We start from the raw sequence: 20,670 nt of genomic DNA on the forward strand, positions 1-20,670 counted from the left end.
ATGAGAAAATTGAGGCACAGATAGGTAGCTGCCCAACTAAGATTTGCACCCAGTGCTGAGTATATACCTTGTTTCGGAAAAACACTATACTAATAATAGCTTCTAGTAATGATCCTCATGTAATTAAAAGGCTGGAACCTACACTTATTCCAGACTGCCCAATCATACCGAGTTAGTCCTACAAAACTGGAGATAACTTATAGTTTCTCTTTTATTACTGTATTTCAGGTAATCAGTATCTGTTTTTACCACCAAATCGTTACATTTTCCATGGCGCTGAGGTATATTCAGACTCTGAAGATGACGTCTTATCCTCTAGTTCTTGTGGCAGTAATAGTGATAGCGGAACATGCCAGAGTCCAAGTTTAGAAGAACCCATGGAGGATGAAAGTGAGATTGAAGAATTTTACAATGGTTTGGAAGACGATGCTGATATTGAGAGAGTTGGAGGAACTGGATTTGGAGCTGATGGAGGTGATCACGAGGCAGTTAATGAAGCTATATCCCTGAAACAGGAAGCAACAGACATTAGCTATCCATCAAACAAACCATAATGTAATAATTGTCCAGGTACAGGAATTGTTCCACCAGCATTAGGAACTTTTTAGCATGTCAAAATGAATGTTTACTTGTGAACACAATAGAACAAAGGAAACCAGAAAGGTATTAATATTTATAGACTGGTAAAATAGATTTTTTTTTTAATGGGTAATTTTTAACTTCATTATTTCTGTACTTGTACACGCAACACTAACTTTTTTTAAAAGAAAGGTACTAAGTATCTTTAATCTGCTCTTGGTTAAGACTTTCTTTTAAAGGTTCATTTGTATGATACATCTGTATGTGTACATAATTTTGTTTTTGCTTAGTGAGTTTCAACATTTTAAAGTTTTCAAAAAGCCATTGGGATGTTAAATTAATGTAAAGGGAACAGCTTATCTAGACCAAAGAGTGGTATTTTCACATTTTTTCTCTGTAACATTGGTTTGAAATCCTCAAATCTGTTCTGCTAAACTTTTGATTCTTTATTAGCACAATTTTAAAACACTGGCATTTTCCAAAACTTGTGGCAGCTAACTTTTTAAAAATCTCATGACATGCAATGTGAGTAAAAGGAAGTCAACAATGTGTGGGAGAGCACTTGTCTTTGCTTTTTAAAGTAAGACTTGGTGCTAAGAGTTTCAGGAATATTGTATTGTTAAAATGAGGATGGCTTTTGTACTTCCTGTGGACATGTAGTAAATGTCTCTATTGGCTCATAAAACTAACCTGAAAAACAAATAAATGGTTTGGAAATGTTTCAATTTCTTTAGAAACAATAGTGCCTGCCTGGGTCCCCTTAGTTTTGAGAATATTTGCCATTGTTGTTTACCTATCACTGTGGTAGAGCTTGCATTAGTCCTTTTCCACAAGTATTAAACTGCCAAGATGTGAATATGCAAAAGCCTTTATGAATCTATAATAATGGTACTCTGACTGGGGAGAGTGTAATATTTTGGACTGTTAACTTTTCTTTTACACAAATGAGGAGAGTGACAGGCCCCTGATTATGGTTCCAAAGTAATGAAAATGTTAATTATATATAACTCAGCCAGTAAGTACATGTCTCCTGTTGGGAGGATTTGGTGTAATAAACACCAAACTGCTAGCCTAGTATTATGGAGATGAACGTGATGTAACTTGTAACAGTAGAATAGTTAATGAATGAAATTAGTTCCTATTGTCTTTATTTAAAAGCTTAGCCTGCCTTAAGACTGGAGATCAACTTTATCAGCTGCAGAAGCTTCTAAGCCTTTCAAAAAAGTTCATACTTAATAAAATTGCACAGTAAGCATTTACTTTCCAGACTTTTTCCCAGCATTACTCCCAAATTATAAAGTATTCCTCCTATGTTGCTTTGGTATTTATTACAATTTTTGAAAAGGGTTTGAAATATAGCTGTTCTTTAAGCATAAGATACCCAGCTAGGACCATTATTGCCAGAGAAAAAATTTATTGAATGGCCATTTCCCTACTTAAAAGATGTCTCGATCTGAATATATTTGGCTATACTAAAGAATGCAGTATAGTTTTTTTTTTTTCCATTTGCATGATGTGTTTGTGCTATAGATGATATTTTAAATTGAAAAATTTGTTTTAAATTATTTTTACAGTGAAGACTGTTTTCAGCTCTTTTTATATTGTACATAGTCTTTTATGTAATCTACTGGCATATGTTTTGTAGACTGTTTAATGACTGGATATCCTCCAACTTTTGAAATACAAAACCAGTGTTTTATACTTGTACACTGTTTTAAAGTCTATTAAAATTGTCATTTGACTTTTTTCTGTTAACTTACATTGTTCAAGGCATAAAAAACTTAAATCTTGCAGAGTTTGTACAGCTTTGAGAGGGCTATCTTAGATGCTTCTCATACATTTTTTCACTCAATTTATAAGTAAACAACTGTACTTAAGTACACACTTGAATAGTTGTAGCAGTTGGCGCATCACTAAAAGTTTCAAAATTATTTCAACGATTCTAAAGTCAGGGGCAGAAGAAAAATTTGACATACGAAAAACTTGTGGGGAGTGGGTGGCAACAGGGAATGGTGCAAATGTGAATTTAAGAGCCCATGTATAGAAAAGCTAGATTTTCCTATTCCAAGTCTTAATGCAAGAAAGAGTGGACAAAATGACTGCGGATCACCTTGAGTATGAACTTTTTGAGGCTGATCTAGAAACCTACTTATTAGTCCATCCAAGTTCTTGAGAGAGAAAACTACTGCTATTCAAGAGACCAAGAACATGCCCCTTACAAATACATGTAGTGAATAAAACCCTGACTGGCAGTTCCTGCTCTCAGGTCTCCTACCTTCCCAGCAAACTTGAATTTAAACAACAACAAAAAAAACCCTGGTATGTCCTGTTTGCAATAGAAACATCACCTGCAAAATCCTATCCTCAGATGTTATAAAGAGCAGTGACATTTCATATATACACGAAATGGGAGTCAGGTACTTCATACCTTAAAAAGGAGGTATGTAGTCATTTTAAGTAGTTGGCACACTCTAATTTAAAGCCTTGTAATCAGTACTATTTGTACTTCCCTGGGTTCATGCAGTATGAAATTTCACTAATTGTAATACACACTCCCAATAAATGCCACGTGATGGTTTAATTAGCATTTTTCTTAATGGTACATAAAATAACGGTGTACCTTCAATCAGTGGTGTTTTACATCATCCACCTTCTAAGCATTATTAGTAATTTATTTGAAACAAGTCTGCTCCAAGGCCTGTAAATCTAGAAGGGGAGGTGTGGTAAGCACACCAAAATTTCTCCCTGCCTTAGAAATGAATAGACTTAAGCCTTAAACTCAGCTAGGACGCTAGCAGAAATGCAGAAAAATTGTCTGTCTTCTGAGTGGCTCTCAACTGGAACTATTAATTACCTGGGAAACTTTCTAAAGTATAGAACATCACCTCAGATTTTAATTGGCATAAGGTGAGGCTTGTGCATAGTATTAAAAAATACCCCCGGGTGACTAAAAAGTATAGCAAAGATTGAGAAGGAAAAGAATAGGGGCATACCTGTCTGTACTTAACATGCTCCTCCCCTTCCCAAGGGCTGGAGGTCTAACAGGAAAGGCCAAGTTATATAAAACTGACTATTCCCAATTTACCTCTAGAAACTTTTATCAATTAACAAACACTGGCAAGGATGGGGAACTACTGAAATAGGGTAAATTCATTAGCGGCGGAGAAAACTTACCTTGGGTTTGGCCAAAGTGCATAAGGTTGGGAAGTGGAAAGAGGGTTAAGAACAAGAACATTTGCCCCTGCTTTCAGAGAGCTCACCATATGTTCTTCAGGGGAAGACTACCCTATGTATATTACATTTTGATTTAGAATTTTTTGAACTAAATGCAGTGAAATATAAGGAAGGCCAAAAATCTGTTAGAAATTAACCCTAATGAATGTCCTTAGTGCTACGAGAAGTCTGGGACTCGACCTAAGTCTCAGTTTTAAAACCTGCATTCTGGTTTTATTTCATGCTAACTTCTTGGTGGTTCTGCTTTTGCAATCAGTCTGAACAATGGCTACTGGTTAAAATTACTACTAAATCAAGAACTACAAACGATTGCTCTTACAACTCGATAATCATGGCCCTTATTTAGTGCATTCAGTATTTGCCTTACTTTCTACTCTGATGTACAAAGCTCAAGATATTTTTGTTTTAAAAAGCAACTAGCAATCTGGAAAATCTTCGATGGTATTTAAATTTTCTACCATGAATCTCCTTGTTAATGCTACTGTATGTCTGCAGCAACAGGGAGGAAAAGAATATCATACTTACCCAAATTAAGCCTCGTACTGTTGTATTCTCAGATAAGATGCCCAGGTACTTGGTTAAAATATTAATCCAAAGTGGCTGCTTTTTCACAGCTTCAGAGCATACTGCGGTTACTAAAGAAAATAAAGCATCGGATACATATATTCATCTACATATTTTTTATGTGAAAAATCACTTCCCTCAAGGAATGGATGCACAGGGAAACTATAATGTCAGGTACATGGAAGGATTTTTATAGAGAAGAATGCTATTTTGAGGAAAATTACCTTAGGTGAAAATATTGTTTGAGGGCTTCTCTCTATAAAAAGACACCTATGGCTCACCAGTAGTAGTTTAGGTTAAACTACTTAATAGTACAGGTCCACAATCTCCAAAAACCTTGGGTTCATTTGCATTTTGGAATTATGAATGTCAAAGAATTTTTTAAAGCACATATCTTATGTAGCCACTGCACAGGGGTCTGAAGCAGCACCTAGACCAAACACATGTGTTTATCAAACATTAATATTGCCCCAATAAAATGTACAAATAAATAGTCCCACTCAGTCCCATTTAATACCGTAAATAGCCTTAACAATTCAGATCAGACTTCATTGCAAAATGAGATACTCAAATTGTTTTCAAAGCTGGTTTTGGATTTTGCAATTACAGCTAAGAGACTTGGGGACCTCTATAAGAATTTGTATGAGAATAGGAACAATGCAAAATTTAAGAGACCTTCCCTGAGACATTACTTTTTTTTGATGAATTTTGAATCTTATATGAGAACCACTGAAAGTTTAAATATTAAACCAATAAATCTTTATTATTTAAACAGTTCACGGCACTTTATAAGTTTAAAAAATATTTGCATTATAGCAGTGTCACATGTGTTGCATCAACTCTTACAATTTAATAATGAAATAACTAAGCATCAGCACCATAAGACTGCTAAAATTTGTTTCTTAAAAATTCAGGGAAATAGTTCTAAAGCACTGAAATTCGCACTAAATACCAACCTGCAGCATCAATAGTTTATAACCCAGTGACTGGTTCTCATAGTAGCCAATGTTTCTATTTTGGCAACTGTAGGACAAAATTCTTCCATTACTAAATATTAAGCTTTCTGATAACCTCTCATTTGTTAGCATCTCAAGATTCACAAAAGAAAGCTACAAGTTATTTAGAGAAGTCCCACCTCTAAGTTAGGTTTGCACAAGGACATTCTAGCAAAACAGCAAAGATTCTGTTTTCACCATGCTAGTTTCCTTTTACAGATTCTCAGAATGATTTAATCATAATTTTTAACCCCTAAAAGTCAGCTCAGTTCAATTACAACCATAGAAACTGTACTGGTATCAGAACATAACTATTTTATTACAAAACTTAACATTATTTACAAAATGAAAAAATAATCGAATGACTATTGCAGGCCAAAGTTAAAGGTTTTTCACCCGGTGATTGAAGAAAAATCAAGCAACATTTCCATGCACTCACACACCAGATCATTTGTGAAATATGCAAACTCTTAAAATTCATGTTAGTAAAACTTCATATTCACAATACTTGTATGTTTATTGGAAGATGGCCAAAAAAATCCATGGTTCTGTACAATAAGTTTTATATCAACACAGTCTGTTCATTTTCCTTTAATATTTTTTGGCTTTCATGAATAATCATAGCATTGAACATTCTGCAATTAAGAATTGTAATAGTACCTCTTACCACCTTGCTGAATTCATCACCACAAGAAAAACACAAATAATTAGTTTAATGCTTTTGCAATAAACTAAATAGTTATAACTCCAAAATTATATTAAACTGAAGCCTTCATTGTGATCAATAGCTTGGATCAGTTTAGAACGCAGAGTTTCTTTTTCTGTGTATTTTGGAAGATCCAGAAGATTAAAACAGGTATGGGAAACTGGGAGATATTCTTCACCACCTCCTGTTGACTGGATGACTAGTTTTAGACTCTTCATACCGAGAATAGGAATGCGATCACTACCTGTCAAAAATACTGCCAAGAAAAAAATCATTTAGCCAAGCACTTTTATCAAAACAACATTATACTGTATCACGTTATTTAGTACAGTCACTACAGCAAAGCTTTAACATTTGCTCTAATGTGGAAGCCTAATTCCAAAATTTGAGGAAGCGTGACATTTGAGACACATACTAATTACACATCCACAGTATTTTTTCTTTAAAAGTGTAATCTTAATATTAACACACAACAGAAGTTTAGTAAATGTTTGATGAATGTTGTCTCTGACAAAAACATTTTGGGAACTCTTCTTTTGGGAACAGACTGTTTAGAACTACTTTATAAATCCAACATAAAACACAGTTTTATTTATGATTTCTTTTTCTATTTTCATTTTTATATTAAAAATTTTTTTTTATGGTGACACTGGTTAATGAAATCCGCTAAGTTTCAGCTTTTGATTTTAATAAGGCGTATGTATATTTACATTGTGTGTTCACCTCCCATAGTTAGATTTCTTTCTGTCAACACATATTTGACCCCTTTTACCCCGTCTACCTTCCCCCTCTCCCCGCTTTTTCTATTTTTGTTTGTCATTTTTAAACAAAAATCTATAATGGGCAACCAAAACTCAAATCACTGAAGAATGACTTATAATATGCAAAATAATTTTTCTCATTTCAGTTATCAAAAAAAATCCATAAAAATATTCTTGGCAATAGCAGGAATATGAAAAGCAATGTCAGTGATTTAGATACTTAAATTCTGACAACTGTATTTAAAAAGAAGTGAAATTTCCATTAGAATGCAGATTTTAACAGATGAAAGAAACACAGATTAGGTTATAAATAACTAAATCCTGGAACAGAAAAGTTCTATTTTCCACAGCAATTCCCAAAGTTTTGGAACAGAAGCAAAGTGAAAAAGAATGAAGACAACACAGAAAAGAGCTACACTCCAGAAATCTTTTTAGAAATTCTAAAAGGAATTACAACCCTGGTTTTATTGTAATCAGTGTTATAGTTTGTGCTCATTTGAAAGTACCAATTCTATTTTGGAGGCAAACTGAATTTAGCTTTCAAAATAAGAAAACACAGGTAATAAAGAATGCATATTTAAAAAATTATTCTAATTGAAAATTAAAAACATAACCTTGGAATAATACTATAAAATAACCTTATTCACCAAAGTGAATCAACCTCCTATGAGAATAAATTTAATAAAGTCCACTCTCATAAAACATAGAAATAGTTAGAAATACTTACGCAGAAACTGTTTTTTCTTTTCCAATGGCAATTCATGAAAGACTTCCCAAAAAATTTTTATTGTAGGATGTTCTGCCCAATACTCTCCTTTGTATTCTGTATTCTAAAAACAACATAACCATTTATTAATATTAAGGGATATTAGTTTTGTCTTGAATCTAAAAATTGGCCTCATTTCTTTAGCACATAAACATTGTTCAGGAGTTTGAAGCTCATGCAGTTCAGCTGGTTACCTGTTATTTACCGGGCATTTTGTAATTTGGAACTATCAGTTCCAGAGAGGTAATGGAAGTAAATATGTATAAACTAGAAGAAATGTCTCCCCACCACTTCAAAGAACACAAAAGGACTGTAATACCATCTCCAAAAGTAATTGTCTAAAAGATAAACTAGAATAACTAAAATGTTAATGGATTATTAAAGTTTGACATGGAATTAATCTGTGATAATTATAAAATTTTCTTTTCATGAACAGAAGTCAAACTAATTATTTTGCATTCTATCTTCCTGTGTAAAAAATGGTACTAAGGACACCACCAGTAATTTTCTGTGGTAATCAGTTTCCAAGACGGCCCCCAACTATCTCTGCTTTCTGCTATTCATGCCCTTGTTTAGTCCCTCCCATACTGAACAGCCTGACCTCTGAAATCGTTAGGATACTGCTGATATGAGAAATCCATAGCTTCTGAGGCTAGATCATAAAAAACTCATTACTTCAGCCTCTTTGACCTCTCTCTGGGGGAAGCCAGTTGCCATTTCATGAGGATACTAAAACAGCCCTATGGAGAGGTCCTTATGGTAAGATACTGAGGCGTCTGGCCAACAGCCATGTGATGGAGCCATCTTGGAAAGGAAACTATCTTTAATTAAGTCTTCAGATAGCTAAAGCACCAGTCAATAATATCTTAACTATAACCTCATGAAAGACCCCTGAGCTAAAATGACCCAGCCAAGTAATTCTTGAATTTCTGACCCACAGGAACTGTGTGAGACAATAAATACTCACTATTATTTTTAAGTCACTAAGTTTCAGGGTAATTTGGAGCAACTTCCCCTTTAAAAAAGATTAGCACTAAGAAAAAAGAAAGATAGCAAACAAGGAGAGAGAATTAAGTCTACACTGTGAAGTGTCCTTTTTAAAATTCAGCCAGTAGTTTAAACTTTTAGTTCTTAAACAGCAAGACCTTCCAGCATCAGGGCCTGTGGACCCACTGTTCCCTCAGCCTAGACCACTTAGACATATATGCCTTCTTTCTTTGTTCATGAGGCAAATAATTTCTACTCATCCTTTAGGGCTTATATTAAATGCCAACTAATTCAATCAGATGCATTCAACAAATATAAAATGAGTTTTAGTCAAAGTCTGGGGCCCTGGGGAAACTGCAGTGAACCAAGTCCTTACTTTTTGGAGATTATCCATCTAGTAAGAGGCCTTCCCAGATTTGTGTAGCCTAGGTCAGGCTCCTTATTATACCATGTACTAAACTCACTTCCTGTATATTCATTGTAGTTCAATTACTTAATATCTAGCAACCTTGTTAAAGGGCAAAGACCATGTCTCAATCTTAATATTTATTGAGCACGAGCTCAATATTTGCTAATGGACTTCCTGAATTTTGAGCTGTTTGTAGCCATGATTATCCCTATGACTGAGATAATCTTAGAGTCTGTGAGCATGTTAGTGGGAATAAAAGGAGGATGGCTAAAGTTATTTCTTTTTTCTTAAACCTCTAGATGGTTCTGGAAGAATGTGTACACAGTCCTGATGAAGAAAGAGCATTTAGAGTCACAAATCATAATTACTAAAGTTATAATGAATCAGATGAAAGAAACCAAAGTACACTAAGTATACAAAAAGTTACTGAATTACTAGTTCTTACTGAATGAACTAATACTTCTACTTCTATCAACTATATCTTCTGGCAAGGTTTTAAGTACTTAGAGTGCTAGGCTTTGGGAACACAAAAATCCTGCCTTCATGGTCTTTGCATTATAGTGAAAGGAAAGAAGTGACAGACAGTAAAGACAATTAAGTAAAATTCAAAGAAGAAAAATAAAGCAGAGAAGGGAGCTAGAATGTGTGTGTGTCTGCAATTTTAGATAAGTTATCCAGTGAAGGTGTCTGAGAGGGTATAAAGACATAAAGGAAGTGAGAGCAAGAACCATTTGGAATTATCAAGGGGAAGAGAATTCTAGGCATAGGAAACAGTAAATAGAAAGGCTCCCAAGACTGGAATGTTCCTAGAGAGCTGCAGGCTCAGCAAAGAGGCCAATAAGGCTAAAGCAGAGTAGGTGAAAGGAAGAATAGGACATGAGGCAAAAGGACAAATTGTGTAGGATCTGAAGTGTGATAGGAGGTCATTATATTGTTTTCATTTTAGGGTAATTGGATGTGAAGTCCATTTCCACTGGAGTCTCCTTATAATATAGCTTTTTTGTCTTCAGCATATCAATTGCCCTTCTCATCCCACCCCCCCAAATCTTCAATCCCCTTCAATCTCCAGGATTTAAACCTGGGTACCAGCTTTCTCTGTGCCAATCTCAGTTCTCCTCAGTTCCCAGATTCTAAAGCTTCTCTCTAGAGTTGTCTTTTGTTGGGTAGGAGAGGGGACATGAGGGGTCTAATAATTCCTTAAATTAGCTTTAAAGTAATTCTATTGCTATTAGCCCAACCCCACATTCTTGCCAGTTACACAATGTATGGATTCCCAAACCTTTCAGAGAGATTCTAGGGTGTGGAATGAGTTGCTTTAAGTCACTCATAAATTCATCCACCTTTTTTCATCTTCCAAAACTATTTTTTCTCTTGTTCACTGTATTTTTGTAATTTTTTTTTTCTTGGTCTGTGTATTCCAATTTTTATTCCTTTATTCTAGTGAGATTTTGGGAAAGAGTAAAGATAAATGTGTGTTTATTCCACTACGTTTAACCTGAAGTCCTAAATTATTTTTTTAATTAAAAAATTTCATTCCTTTATTATACACTAAAATTGACTTTTTTCCTGATGTGTGTATAGTTCTGTGAGTTTTAAACACATGTATTTATTTGTGTAATCACCACCACAATCAGATTACAGAACAGTTCCATCACCCCAAAGAACTCTCTTGTGCTACCCTTCTGCAGTTACATACTTCCTCCATCCCTAGCCACTATTCATCTTAGCTTTATCTTCAAGAACATCATATAAATGAATCATATGGTATGCAATCCTCTGAGACTGGCTTCTTTCAGTCAGCATAAGGATGCTGAGAGTCATCTTAGTTGTTGCCTGTATTAATAGTGCATTCCTTTTTTATTGCTCAGTAGTATTCTACTGTATGGATGTACCACAATTGGTTTATCCATTTACCCACTGAAAGACATCTATCTGGGTTGTTTCCAGTTTTTGACATGTTTGCAGATTTTCAAAAACATGTTAAAAAACTGTGGTAAAATACACACAACATAAAGTTTAATATCTTAACCCTTTTTAAGTATACAGTTTGGCGGCATTAAGTACATTCATACTGTTGTGCAACCATTACCACCATCCATTTCCAGACCTCATTTCATCTTGCAAAACTGAAACTCTGTACTCATTAAACAATAACTCTCCAACCTTCCCCCCTACCCTCATCCCTTGTTTATAGACTTTTGTGTGAACATAACTTAATAGCTAGGAGTGGAACTGCTTGGTCATGTAGCAAGTGTACGTTTAACTTTATGAAAATGACAAACTGTTTCTAAAGTGGGATTACCATTTGTATTCCCACTAGCCATTTATGAAAGTTTCCAATGCTCTTTATCTTTTTGACTCAGTATTATTATTTTAATGTTAGCTAATTAATAGTTTTAGCCATTCAGTTTTAGCTGGGGCTTCTATCCAACTGCTGTCATAGATGACATTTTTCTATATGAACACCACAAATACAAAGATGCTATCTAATTTATACATAATTAAAATCCACTCATTGTAGAATAGGATAGATAGTGTTTTCCTATAATAACAACAGTAATAGTGTAAAATGGAAAATAAACAAGAGGACAAGATTTTCATCAAGCCATATTTTCCTTTTGCCTTTCCATATAAACTATCAGAGATGTGTTTTCTCCTACCTTTTCTAGTTCCTTCCAATCATAATTTGTATTTCCAATAACCATTGCTTGTAGTTCGTTAGGCTGGAAGAGCTGAAGGACTTTTCCTCCACAGACCTTATGAAAGCCCGCATGAAAAGCATCAAATAAGGAAGCCACCGATTTATTGAATATGTAATCCACATAAGCATCGACAAATTCGTGCCTATAAATGAAAAATCACACATGCACAGAATATAAAAATCATTTTTTTACAGAGAAGACATATTATAGTCTTATTAAAAGTTTGAGTGCTCCTGTACTTTTTTCTACTTATGTACAAAACTAATTATGAGTAGGGCTCAAAGGAGATAAAGACCTTATAGAAAACTTTATTCTTTCTATACAAGATCTGGTATATTTATGAGGCATGTATACTCAACTACCATTCATAGCCATTCTCAGGCTATTCCTAAGTGACACGTCATTTCCTGATAGAATGAGGATGCAAATGGGTATCAAAATAATTTTAAAACAGTCATGAATTATTGACAATTTATATGCACTACTCCACATGTATCCCTAAAACGAGCAACCTATTAAAAGTATTCAATGATGAAAAAATGAGAGCTTTGGGATTCAGATTATTTGACAGACAACAGTCTGTTTTTCCTTGGGTTTCAAAAAATATGGAACAAAAATTACTTTAAAAACTAAAAGCCTGAAAAGAGTATTAAAGCATTTTTTTTAGGATACTCATTAAAGATTACAAGCACAGGGTCTTTTAAAATGTATGTGTGTATACATGTACATACATACACACAAATACTTGACGCTTTTTTGCTTGTCATAATATAAAAGGAAACTGTAAAGAAACATAAAAGAAGCCCTTTACCCAGGAGTTAGAGCTACAATTTTATTCAATTTGTTCTATTAACCATAAACACTCTACGTGACTCTCTGGTCAAAAAAATAATGAGCATGGGTATTAGAGGAGTCCAATATTTTATATCTTTGTCTTCTAAATTAACAAGGTTGATTCTACAAATGGAAATACTGGTAAATTTAGTCATCTAGCAAATTATAAACTGATTCCAAACTGAATTTACAAAGCAAAAAAAAAAGGTTAAAGGAGGCCACTGAAAAATATAAAATTGGGGTGGGCATATGCTATCAGGTTCTGATGAGAAGAAACAGATAATTTTGTAATGCATAATTTTATAATTCATCTAATTAGAAAGTCAAATTGATCTGTACTAGTTAAGTCCCTTAAAGTCCATGTTTTTTAAACTAAAAAGGCTAAATTGTTTCATGTGCGAACATTTTTGTTTTCAACACTTTCACTATGTAACTAGGATTGGTACAAGGATCAAAATTCTTTAAATTATTTCTAAACTAAATAATCTATGTAAAATATTTTTTTTAGAAACTTAAAGAATTAGTCCAACAACAGAAACTTTAAAAGCAGAAAAAAAAATCTTCCTAAATTATATTCAAAGGCTTTCAAAACCAAGATATTTTTAAAAAAAGGATAGCTAAAACTACTAAATTTTTTCATGTTATTTTAAAAACAGTATCATTTTTATCAAAATAAGAGATATACACAGTTAAAACTGTCAAACAGTAATAATTATTTAATAGCCAACATTTACTGAGCACATACATGTGCTAGGTACTATTCTAAGCATCTTGAAATTATTGCCTCATTTAATCCTCAAAATAACCCCATGCAGTAGGTACGATTTATCATCCCATTTTACAGAGAAGGAGATTGAGGCATGGAGACATCAATTTATTTACCTAAAGTTACACAGCTTCTAAGTAGCAGAATTAGGACTATCATCATTTAGATCAAGTTCCTGGCAACAGCCATTAAGCTAGTTTCTGTAAAGAATTATAACAAAATAGAACAATGCAGTTCTGTCCTACACTGTTCCACCAGAATTCTGTATTCAAAGGCAACTCTTTTTGCTACTTCTTCTGATGTTTATCTTCAAACTTCAACAACACAGTTCCACTGTTATTCCTTGATTTTCAAATTTAAGTATTATCTAATGAACTGAATAGCTACTCCAAAAGGTGAGGATTAACCTTTTAATTGCCCGAATCTCACTTTGCCTCCCTGAACACTCCCACTGTAACAATTTTTGGTTCAATATTCATTTAACAATGAATGTCGGAAATGTCAATCTCCTCTACACTCATTCAAATATATTAGGTAGAATCAGTTGCACTTTTCTCCTGGAGACAAGTATCCTGAAGCCCTCCATTCTCTTGCTCTAACCCAGACTGGTTGCTCCTTCTATGCACTGCTATTCTGTAGAAGGAATCCTCTGTGCCCCTCTCCTATACTGGATCCTATTTTTTTGGATCCTTTGTCTTCCTCTTTCTTGGTTTAATTGCTTATTTTGGTAGAACACATCCTCCAGTAACTTTCTGAGAAAAATACACTGGAAGTAAATTCTCTGAGATTCTGCATGAAAATGTTTTTATACACTCACACACACTTGATAGTTTCGATATAGAATTCTAAGTTAAAAATAAATTTCTCCCAGAATTTTGACCATCTAGCTTCGGTGTCATTCATTAGAAGTCTGATGTTATGATTTTTAATTCTTTGTATATGGTCTGTTTTCTAGAAGGGTTTTAGGGTCCCTTTTGTTCCTGGATTTTGAAATTTCATGTATTTTCCCTTGGTATGTGTCTTTTTTTTTCACTTCCATATTTTCAATCTCAAAAGGTACTTCAGTCAGTTCTGGGGAGCTTTTTGGTACCACTTCTTTGACAAATGTCATTCATTCCATTTCAATGCTATCCTTATCATTTTGAGTTTCATCAGCCTGCAGTGTTTCTGTTTCCATAGTATTCTTTTTGACTGCTTTGGTCTTTCCTTAAATGTCTATTAACCTTTGGCTCTCCATTCGCATTTAAAAGTTAGGAAGTATACAGTGTCAAGGAGGAAGGACTCTCAAACTCCCTGTTTCAGTTAAGCTCCTTGTTCCTGGCTGTGCCACAAACTGTCCTGAAAATTCACAGTACCTTTAGTTCAATCAACAGGGGAAGTTGCCAGGTTTCTGATGTGATAAAGAAAATGGGTTTCTAACTGCTTTTTGTAACAGCCAATCTTTGTTTTCAGCATTCGCCTAAGCCCCATAAGCTTTCTACCATATTTTTTATTCTCAGTGCCTGAGCCTTTGTTCTAAATATGAAGTGGCTGCCTTCTTGGCTCTTCCCAGTCCATCTTATGTTGCTGCTTCCTCTAGTTCAATAAAGTTAGTTACCCCTGTTTTCTAGCTTCCAAAAATGTGTGTGCTGTTTTCTCTTTGTTTTTGTTCATGATCTTTTAAACATTTTATTATTGTCTTGAAGGGATTTCAGAGCAAAAAGCAGATTACTTTCTCACTAACCATTAAAAAGGTAAGTTTTATCTGAATAAAAACTTAAATTAAGGTTCTGACGTTTCTAAATATAGAAAAAAAATGCCTACTAAATCTTATCACTACCACTGATACTGCTATAATTCACTTACCGATTTTGTTTGTTAACAGCTGTGTCTGCACCATTTAGAACCAGCTCTTTCACTTCTGTTGCACCAAAGTTTTCAACTGTGATCTATTAATTTAAATTTTTAAAAAAAGTCAATGTCAGGCTCAAAACTTATTATTTTAATAACCTATTATTATATTCTACCTTCTCATTAAATATAAGAATAAATTTGAGGTGAAATTTTGCTAATATAAACTTATCTGAATTCTGCATAAAGTCACAGCTAGAAATTCTCATCTTTTCTAGCAGTCTGAAATCCTACCTTGATTAACTAATTATAAATTACCAAGTGTTTTGTTAGTTAAGAACAAGAAACTGAGTATCACACATAAAACCTGGTAACAGTCACTACTGGAGAAAAATATTAGAAAAAATATTTTCCTTGGACAGCTAATAGAATCCAAGCGTCAGAATGCATTCAGCTTAGACCAGCTTTGCATTCTTCTCATAGGAAAGCTGCTAGTCCTGTATTCCTTGAATCCGCCTTGTTTTCTTAATCACAGGCGGTTTTCCAGTTATGTCATTAACTTGGTTTATAAAGGCAGTTGTTATTTTGAAACTTTTTATTTCCCTTACTAGTCTGCTAATTTTCTATAAATATTATTCCCACCTCTGTATCTTTTTCTATTCCCTCTTTTTGGATTATCCTCTCTTATTAAAACATTTTTTTAGTACCTGCTATCTATAAAACACTATGGTGGGAGTGAGATGATAAAAGATGAATAAATTCCTGCTCTGGAGTTTACTATCTAGTAAAGGAGGAGAAATGTGATATGTAAACAACTCATTAAAATAAAATGTTATAACAGAGACAGGAACAAAATGCTATCAGACCACAGAGGAAAGAAAAATTACTTCTAACTGGAGGAAGTATAAATATGAAAGACCTCAAAGAAGAAATGTCATTTGAAAAGCAACTACAAGAATGAGCACATAGATTGAACAAAAGGATGAATGAAACTAGATTGATATACCAAGTTCTGAAAATATATGGCCCTAAAAAACAAGAAGGTATGTGAAAGAAAACCGCGACATGACAAGTTGGTATGAATAGAAAGATACAAGGAAAGTTAAATAAATGCCAGATTATAAATGTCCCTGAAGCCCACTCTAAAGCTATTACTCTGCAAGCAATAAAAAACCACTGAAAATCTCTGGGAAAGAAATGACAGTGGGAAGAAATGTTTGAATTATCATCATAGTTCTAGAATATACATACTATGAATTCACAAACTTAGTGATTGATAAATTAGAAATTAAATTGCTCAGAACCCAATTTTCAGTCAATTGAGATGATCAGTAAAGATTCACAGGTAACTGATACAGTTATAATTGAATTAACTGAAAAGGGGAACCAAAATTTCGTAATAAATAGAAGTCCAAGGAGAATTTTTTTCTAAAAAAAAAAAAAATTATTAGAATAAATTTATTTCATCATAAATTTACCAAATTTTCTATAACTGCACTATGTGCAAATTCTCAAAATGACCAAAGAATTCTGAGGGGGCACATAATTTTTTTGGCAAATTGTGTGATAGCAGAATATGGTATCTTTTGTCAGCTTTAACCACAAATTCATAAAGAGGACTGTCTGGGAGGAAAACAAATACACAATTAAAGTCTAAAACAAAAAAAAGAAAAATAATAAAATTGAAGGTTTTACCTTTTCCCAAGAGTCTAATTTATAATATTCAATTTGTTCCCTTCTGACATGACTTATCATAATCCTTGATGATTTTCTCTTCTTTCATTGTCAACTAGTCTACTTTTGCGAGATCCTCACTTGTCAATGGCTTTGCATGTGACTGGATAAGTTACTTAACATCCCTTTCACTTATTTAAGCAAATTATGCATCTTTTCCAAGATTTGCAACTTCGTTTGCCAAATAATATTCTGATGTATTTTCATTTGTATTATAGTATGTCATCCAACGGTAAGACAAAATGGTCAAGGAAGAATGTCAGTGTGAAGCAGAAAGGGATGACAGAGTGGGAATTAATCTTTCAAGTGGAAATCTCATTACTGAATATTCTCATGTTATAATAATCTTTGCTTCTCTAAATATTTCTGTAATTGCAGACTCAAAAATGAACACTTGAATAAAGACCCTTTGTATTTGTAAAGATCTTTAGCATAATGATAAAAGCATATAGGCTTTGAAGTCACAGTGCTGGGTATAAATACTATTTCTGACATGTAATGATTGTTTTCAGTTTTATTTGTAAAATAAAGATAATAATACCAATCTCATAGGATTGTTACGAGGATTAAATGAAATAATGCATATACTAGGACTAGCATATAGTGAATGCTCAATAAATGTTAGCTAAAGGGTTCTTTAAGAATTCCATCCATCCAAATAAAGAAAAACCATAAGGCACAGCTGTTAAATAAAAGAGATGATGAATAATCAGGCTACCCTATGTCTTTTTCCGGCTTACCGTAAAATTAAGACAAAACGTTTCCTCAACATCATCTTCTGGATAATCCAGTAATTGCTGCATGCTTCTGCAAAACAATATATATGTTTCTTTGAGGTAAAATGTTATTGGTATTTTGACTGTTTTGTTTATGAATAAGTATACATCTCTCATTTGATAAAATCCTTTTAATTTGTACTTTTATATTTGTTTCAGAATGGTAGATATACAATGGCAAACTTACAATGTTGAAGGAAAAATAATCACTTTAAGGTTTTTATCTCTTCCTCTGAAAACAAAGACCGTGTATCCACCCATTTTCAACATCTGTCCTTATTGATATACAACTTTTATTCCATTTATGTAATAAATAAAAAGAAATTTTACATATTGCAGCTAGGAATAAAGGTGATCGAAAGTAAAAGTCCAAGTAAATCACTTAACTACTCTTAGGGAACACTTTTCAAAATTTATTATCTGATATTGGCAAAGTTTTGTTAAACCACTAAAAAATTTAGCAAATGGTTTTAAACACATAAGTCTTTCAGCATAGTATTTTAGATTGGTGTAATATAATTTGTTTTCCTTAATTAGAACAACTTTTGTTTATTTTAGAGATTGAACAAGAATAACAAAACACAATCATACCCAAAAGAAAAGCTTTCTGTACATTCCTATTTCCTAAACTCCACCTTTGCCACCTTTTACAACTAACCTCCCAACATCAGGCATTAGTTCTTTCAAATCATCCAAGGATGGCTTCTTTTTCAACAGTTTCTTATATAAAGCCAAAGGAAAATGGAGGTCCACAATAGTAAAATTATAAATTGCTAATCCACAGATAACACCAATCAGATGGAACAAATCACTGTCTTCAAATGTCTAAAAATATAAGGAAGAAAAGTAAAGACTTGTTCTTCAAGTTAAAACATTAATTATTTTGATTACACAAACACATACTTGTAGTAGAAAATTTCGAAGATACTGAAAAAAGTAATGAATGACAAGAAAAGGTTCATTCTCATTTCTATTTCCCTGAAATAATATCACTGTTACTATTTTGCACATTTTCACCCCAATGTATTCTCTAAGACAAAATTAGAATCTAGCTGAGATCATACTATACATATAACTTTACAACTGGCTTTTTTCCCCCTAGAAATGTAAATATTTCCACATCATTAAGCATTAAATGATTACTAGAATTCTATTTCTGATTTAAAACCTATTTGTTTTCTCATTTTTCTAATTACAAAACAAGTATTTTCTTATGTTGTTATATATTCTTCCAGAACATGATTCTTCTTTTTTTTAATGCCTACATACAGCACTTGGTATTCCTAAGTGGTCTTCCATCCAAGTACTAACCAAGACCAATCCTGCTTAGCTTCCAAGATCAGATGGGATCGGGCTTGTTCAGGGTGGCACGGCCGTAGACCAGAACATGATTCTTAATGGTTGCATACTGCATCATATAAAACTACCACAGTTTTCTAAATTAGCTATTTTATTATAGTTGAACATTCAGATTAAAACACTGTAAACAATGCCTATTCTGCACTCCTATCCCCTATCTTTAGAGAAATTAGGAGAAAAATGTATTTTTTCCCCCCATCAGATCTGGGGTTCCAGATGTGGGTTCATTCACTGTCTAGCCTCAGTGTTTCCAAAGATAAAAACAGTATTTATCTCACATGGTTGTTGTGAGGATTAAATGGGATAATGTATGCAAAATGCTTTTATTGCAGTTCCTGAAGCACACAGTAAAGACTCAATAAATGTTATTCTGATTAGCTAGTAATATTCAAAATAAGATGGGCATCTTTTTTTTGCGTATATTTTGGTTCATTGTTTGGAATATTTCCTTAAGAGAAATTCTGCTTTGTAAGGAACAATTATGAAATCAAAAGATAGTTAAGCATACTGTCAAACTCTTTTCTTCCACACCTGTTCCAGGTTATACTGCCATTTGTAGTCTAGGAAAATGCCTATTTTTCCACATTTTTGTCTGTGTATACAAACTACAAACACAAATACACATTTCTGAGTTAAAAATGACAACTTGTTTTAGTACATATTTTTGACTATTAGTGATAATAAAAATTAGGGATTTGTCTGTACTTGTGAAATCACATCTCTTCGTGTACCTGGCCTATTTATCTTTTGGGTGCTAGTGTATTTGTACTTGAATCCTTCATACAGTAGGGATATTACTCTGTGTTACATTTGTCACACATATCCCAGGCTGTTATACGTTTTTAAATTTTGTTTGTTATGCATAAATTCCGTATTTTTCAGTGGTCAAATTAATCTTTTTCCTTTGTGATGTCCTACATCCGTATTTAAGTTCAGAAAGTCCTTCTCGAATACAGCAGACTACAGTGTTACTTTCTCTTCTTTCTGAAATCTCTCTAAATGAAAATAAAGGAATAAAAATAGTATAAACCCACAAGAAAAAAAAAAAGAATAAGGGACAGTTTTAATAGCACTAAACAAATGTTAATATTTCAAAATATGAAAAATAGTTCAATGGCTGGTAACACAATTGGTAAAGGAAAATAAACTGAAATGGTAGCTTGAAGGAAGAAAGCCAATGGAAAATAAGCTAATTTGTGCTGCAGACTCAGAAATTGGAAGTACCAATCAATATCTATAAAGTCAAAGGTACTCCAGCTGGCTTAGCTGGTATAACCTAAGGCTCTGAAAGCCAGAGGTTATTAGAGTAGGGTTGAAAATAAAACATTTGGTGGGAAGTCCTTTGCCTTTCTGGAGAGGTGAACCAAAGAGGCTCTGGAATCTGAGACAGCTGATGGTCAGGGTGCTGCATTAAAAACAAAGGGATCAAACAAAGGTCTATACAGTGAACAACTAGAAAATCCTAGTTTTCCTTTCCAGTATTTGGAATACTACTAGAATACTGAAAGCCAGAGATACAATCTTTCTTGAAAATCCAAAGGGCAAAAAAAAAAAACAACCTATATATGCTGATATTTAAGGGTCCCCCCTTGAAAGACCCCCACCTACTCACTCCATGAATGAGGCCTATACATACATATGTATGCCCATACACATAAAGTATCTAGA

At 33.4% G+C, this 20,670-nt stretch overlaps 2 protein-coding genes and 1 pseudogene across 11 annotated transcripts in view; 1 reads left to right on the plus strand and 2 right to left on the minus strand.

Annotated features, from left to right (window-relative positions):
• SIRT1 (sirtuin 1) overlaps positions 1-2,334 on the plus strand; it is a 29,484-nt gene extending 27,150 nt beyond the window's left edge. For both annotated transcript variants that reach the window (XM_039871941.1, XM_039871942.1), the window contains exon 9: positions 229-2,334. In XM_039871941.1, coding sequence (XP_039727875.1) covers positions 229-554 — 326 coding nt within the window. In that variant the 3' untranslated portion in view covers positions 555-2,334. The remainder of the gene's footprint in view (positions 1-228) is intronic.
• A 3,333-nt stretch (positions 2,335-5,667) lies between these two features.
• Positions 5,668-20,670, minus strand: part of HERC4 (HECT and RLD domain containing E3 ubiquitin protein ligase 4) — a 121,933-nt gene continuing 106,930 nt past the window's right edge. For all 9 annotated transcript variants that reach the window (XM_039871939.1, XM_039871935.1, XM_039871934.1 and 6 more), the window contains 6 exons: positions 18,302-18,468; positions 17,608-17,674; positions 15,149-15,231; positions 11,662-11,845; positions 7,567-7,669; positions 5,668-6,334 (listed from right to left, as the gene is read on the minus strand). In XM_039871939.1, the coding sequence (XP_039727873.1) occupies positions 6,126-6,334; positions 7,567-7,669; positions 11,662-11,845; positions 15,149-15,231; positions 17,608-17,674; positions 18,302-18,468 (813 nt within the window). In that variant the 3' untranslated portion in view covers positions 5,668-6,125. The remainder of the gene's footprint in view (positions 6,335-7,566; positions 7,670-11,661; positions 11,846-15,148; positions 15,232-17,607; positions 17,675-18,301; positions 18,469-20,670) is intronic.
• LOC120609983 (uncharacterized) lies at positions 18,906-19,024 on the minus strand (annotated as a pseudogene).

Source organism: Pteropus medius, unplaced genomic scaffold (assembly GCF_902729225.1).
Source record: "Pteropus medius unplaced genomic scaffold, Ma_sr-lr_union100, whole genome shotgun sequence".
In the NCBI taxonomy this organism is placed as follows: Eukaryota; Metazoa; Chordata; class Mammalia; order Chiroptera; family Pteropodidae; genus Pteropus; species Pteropus medius.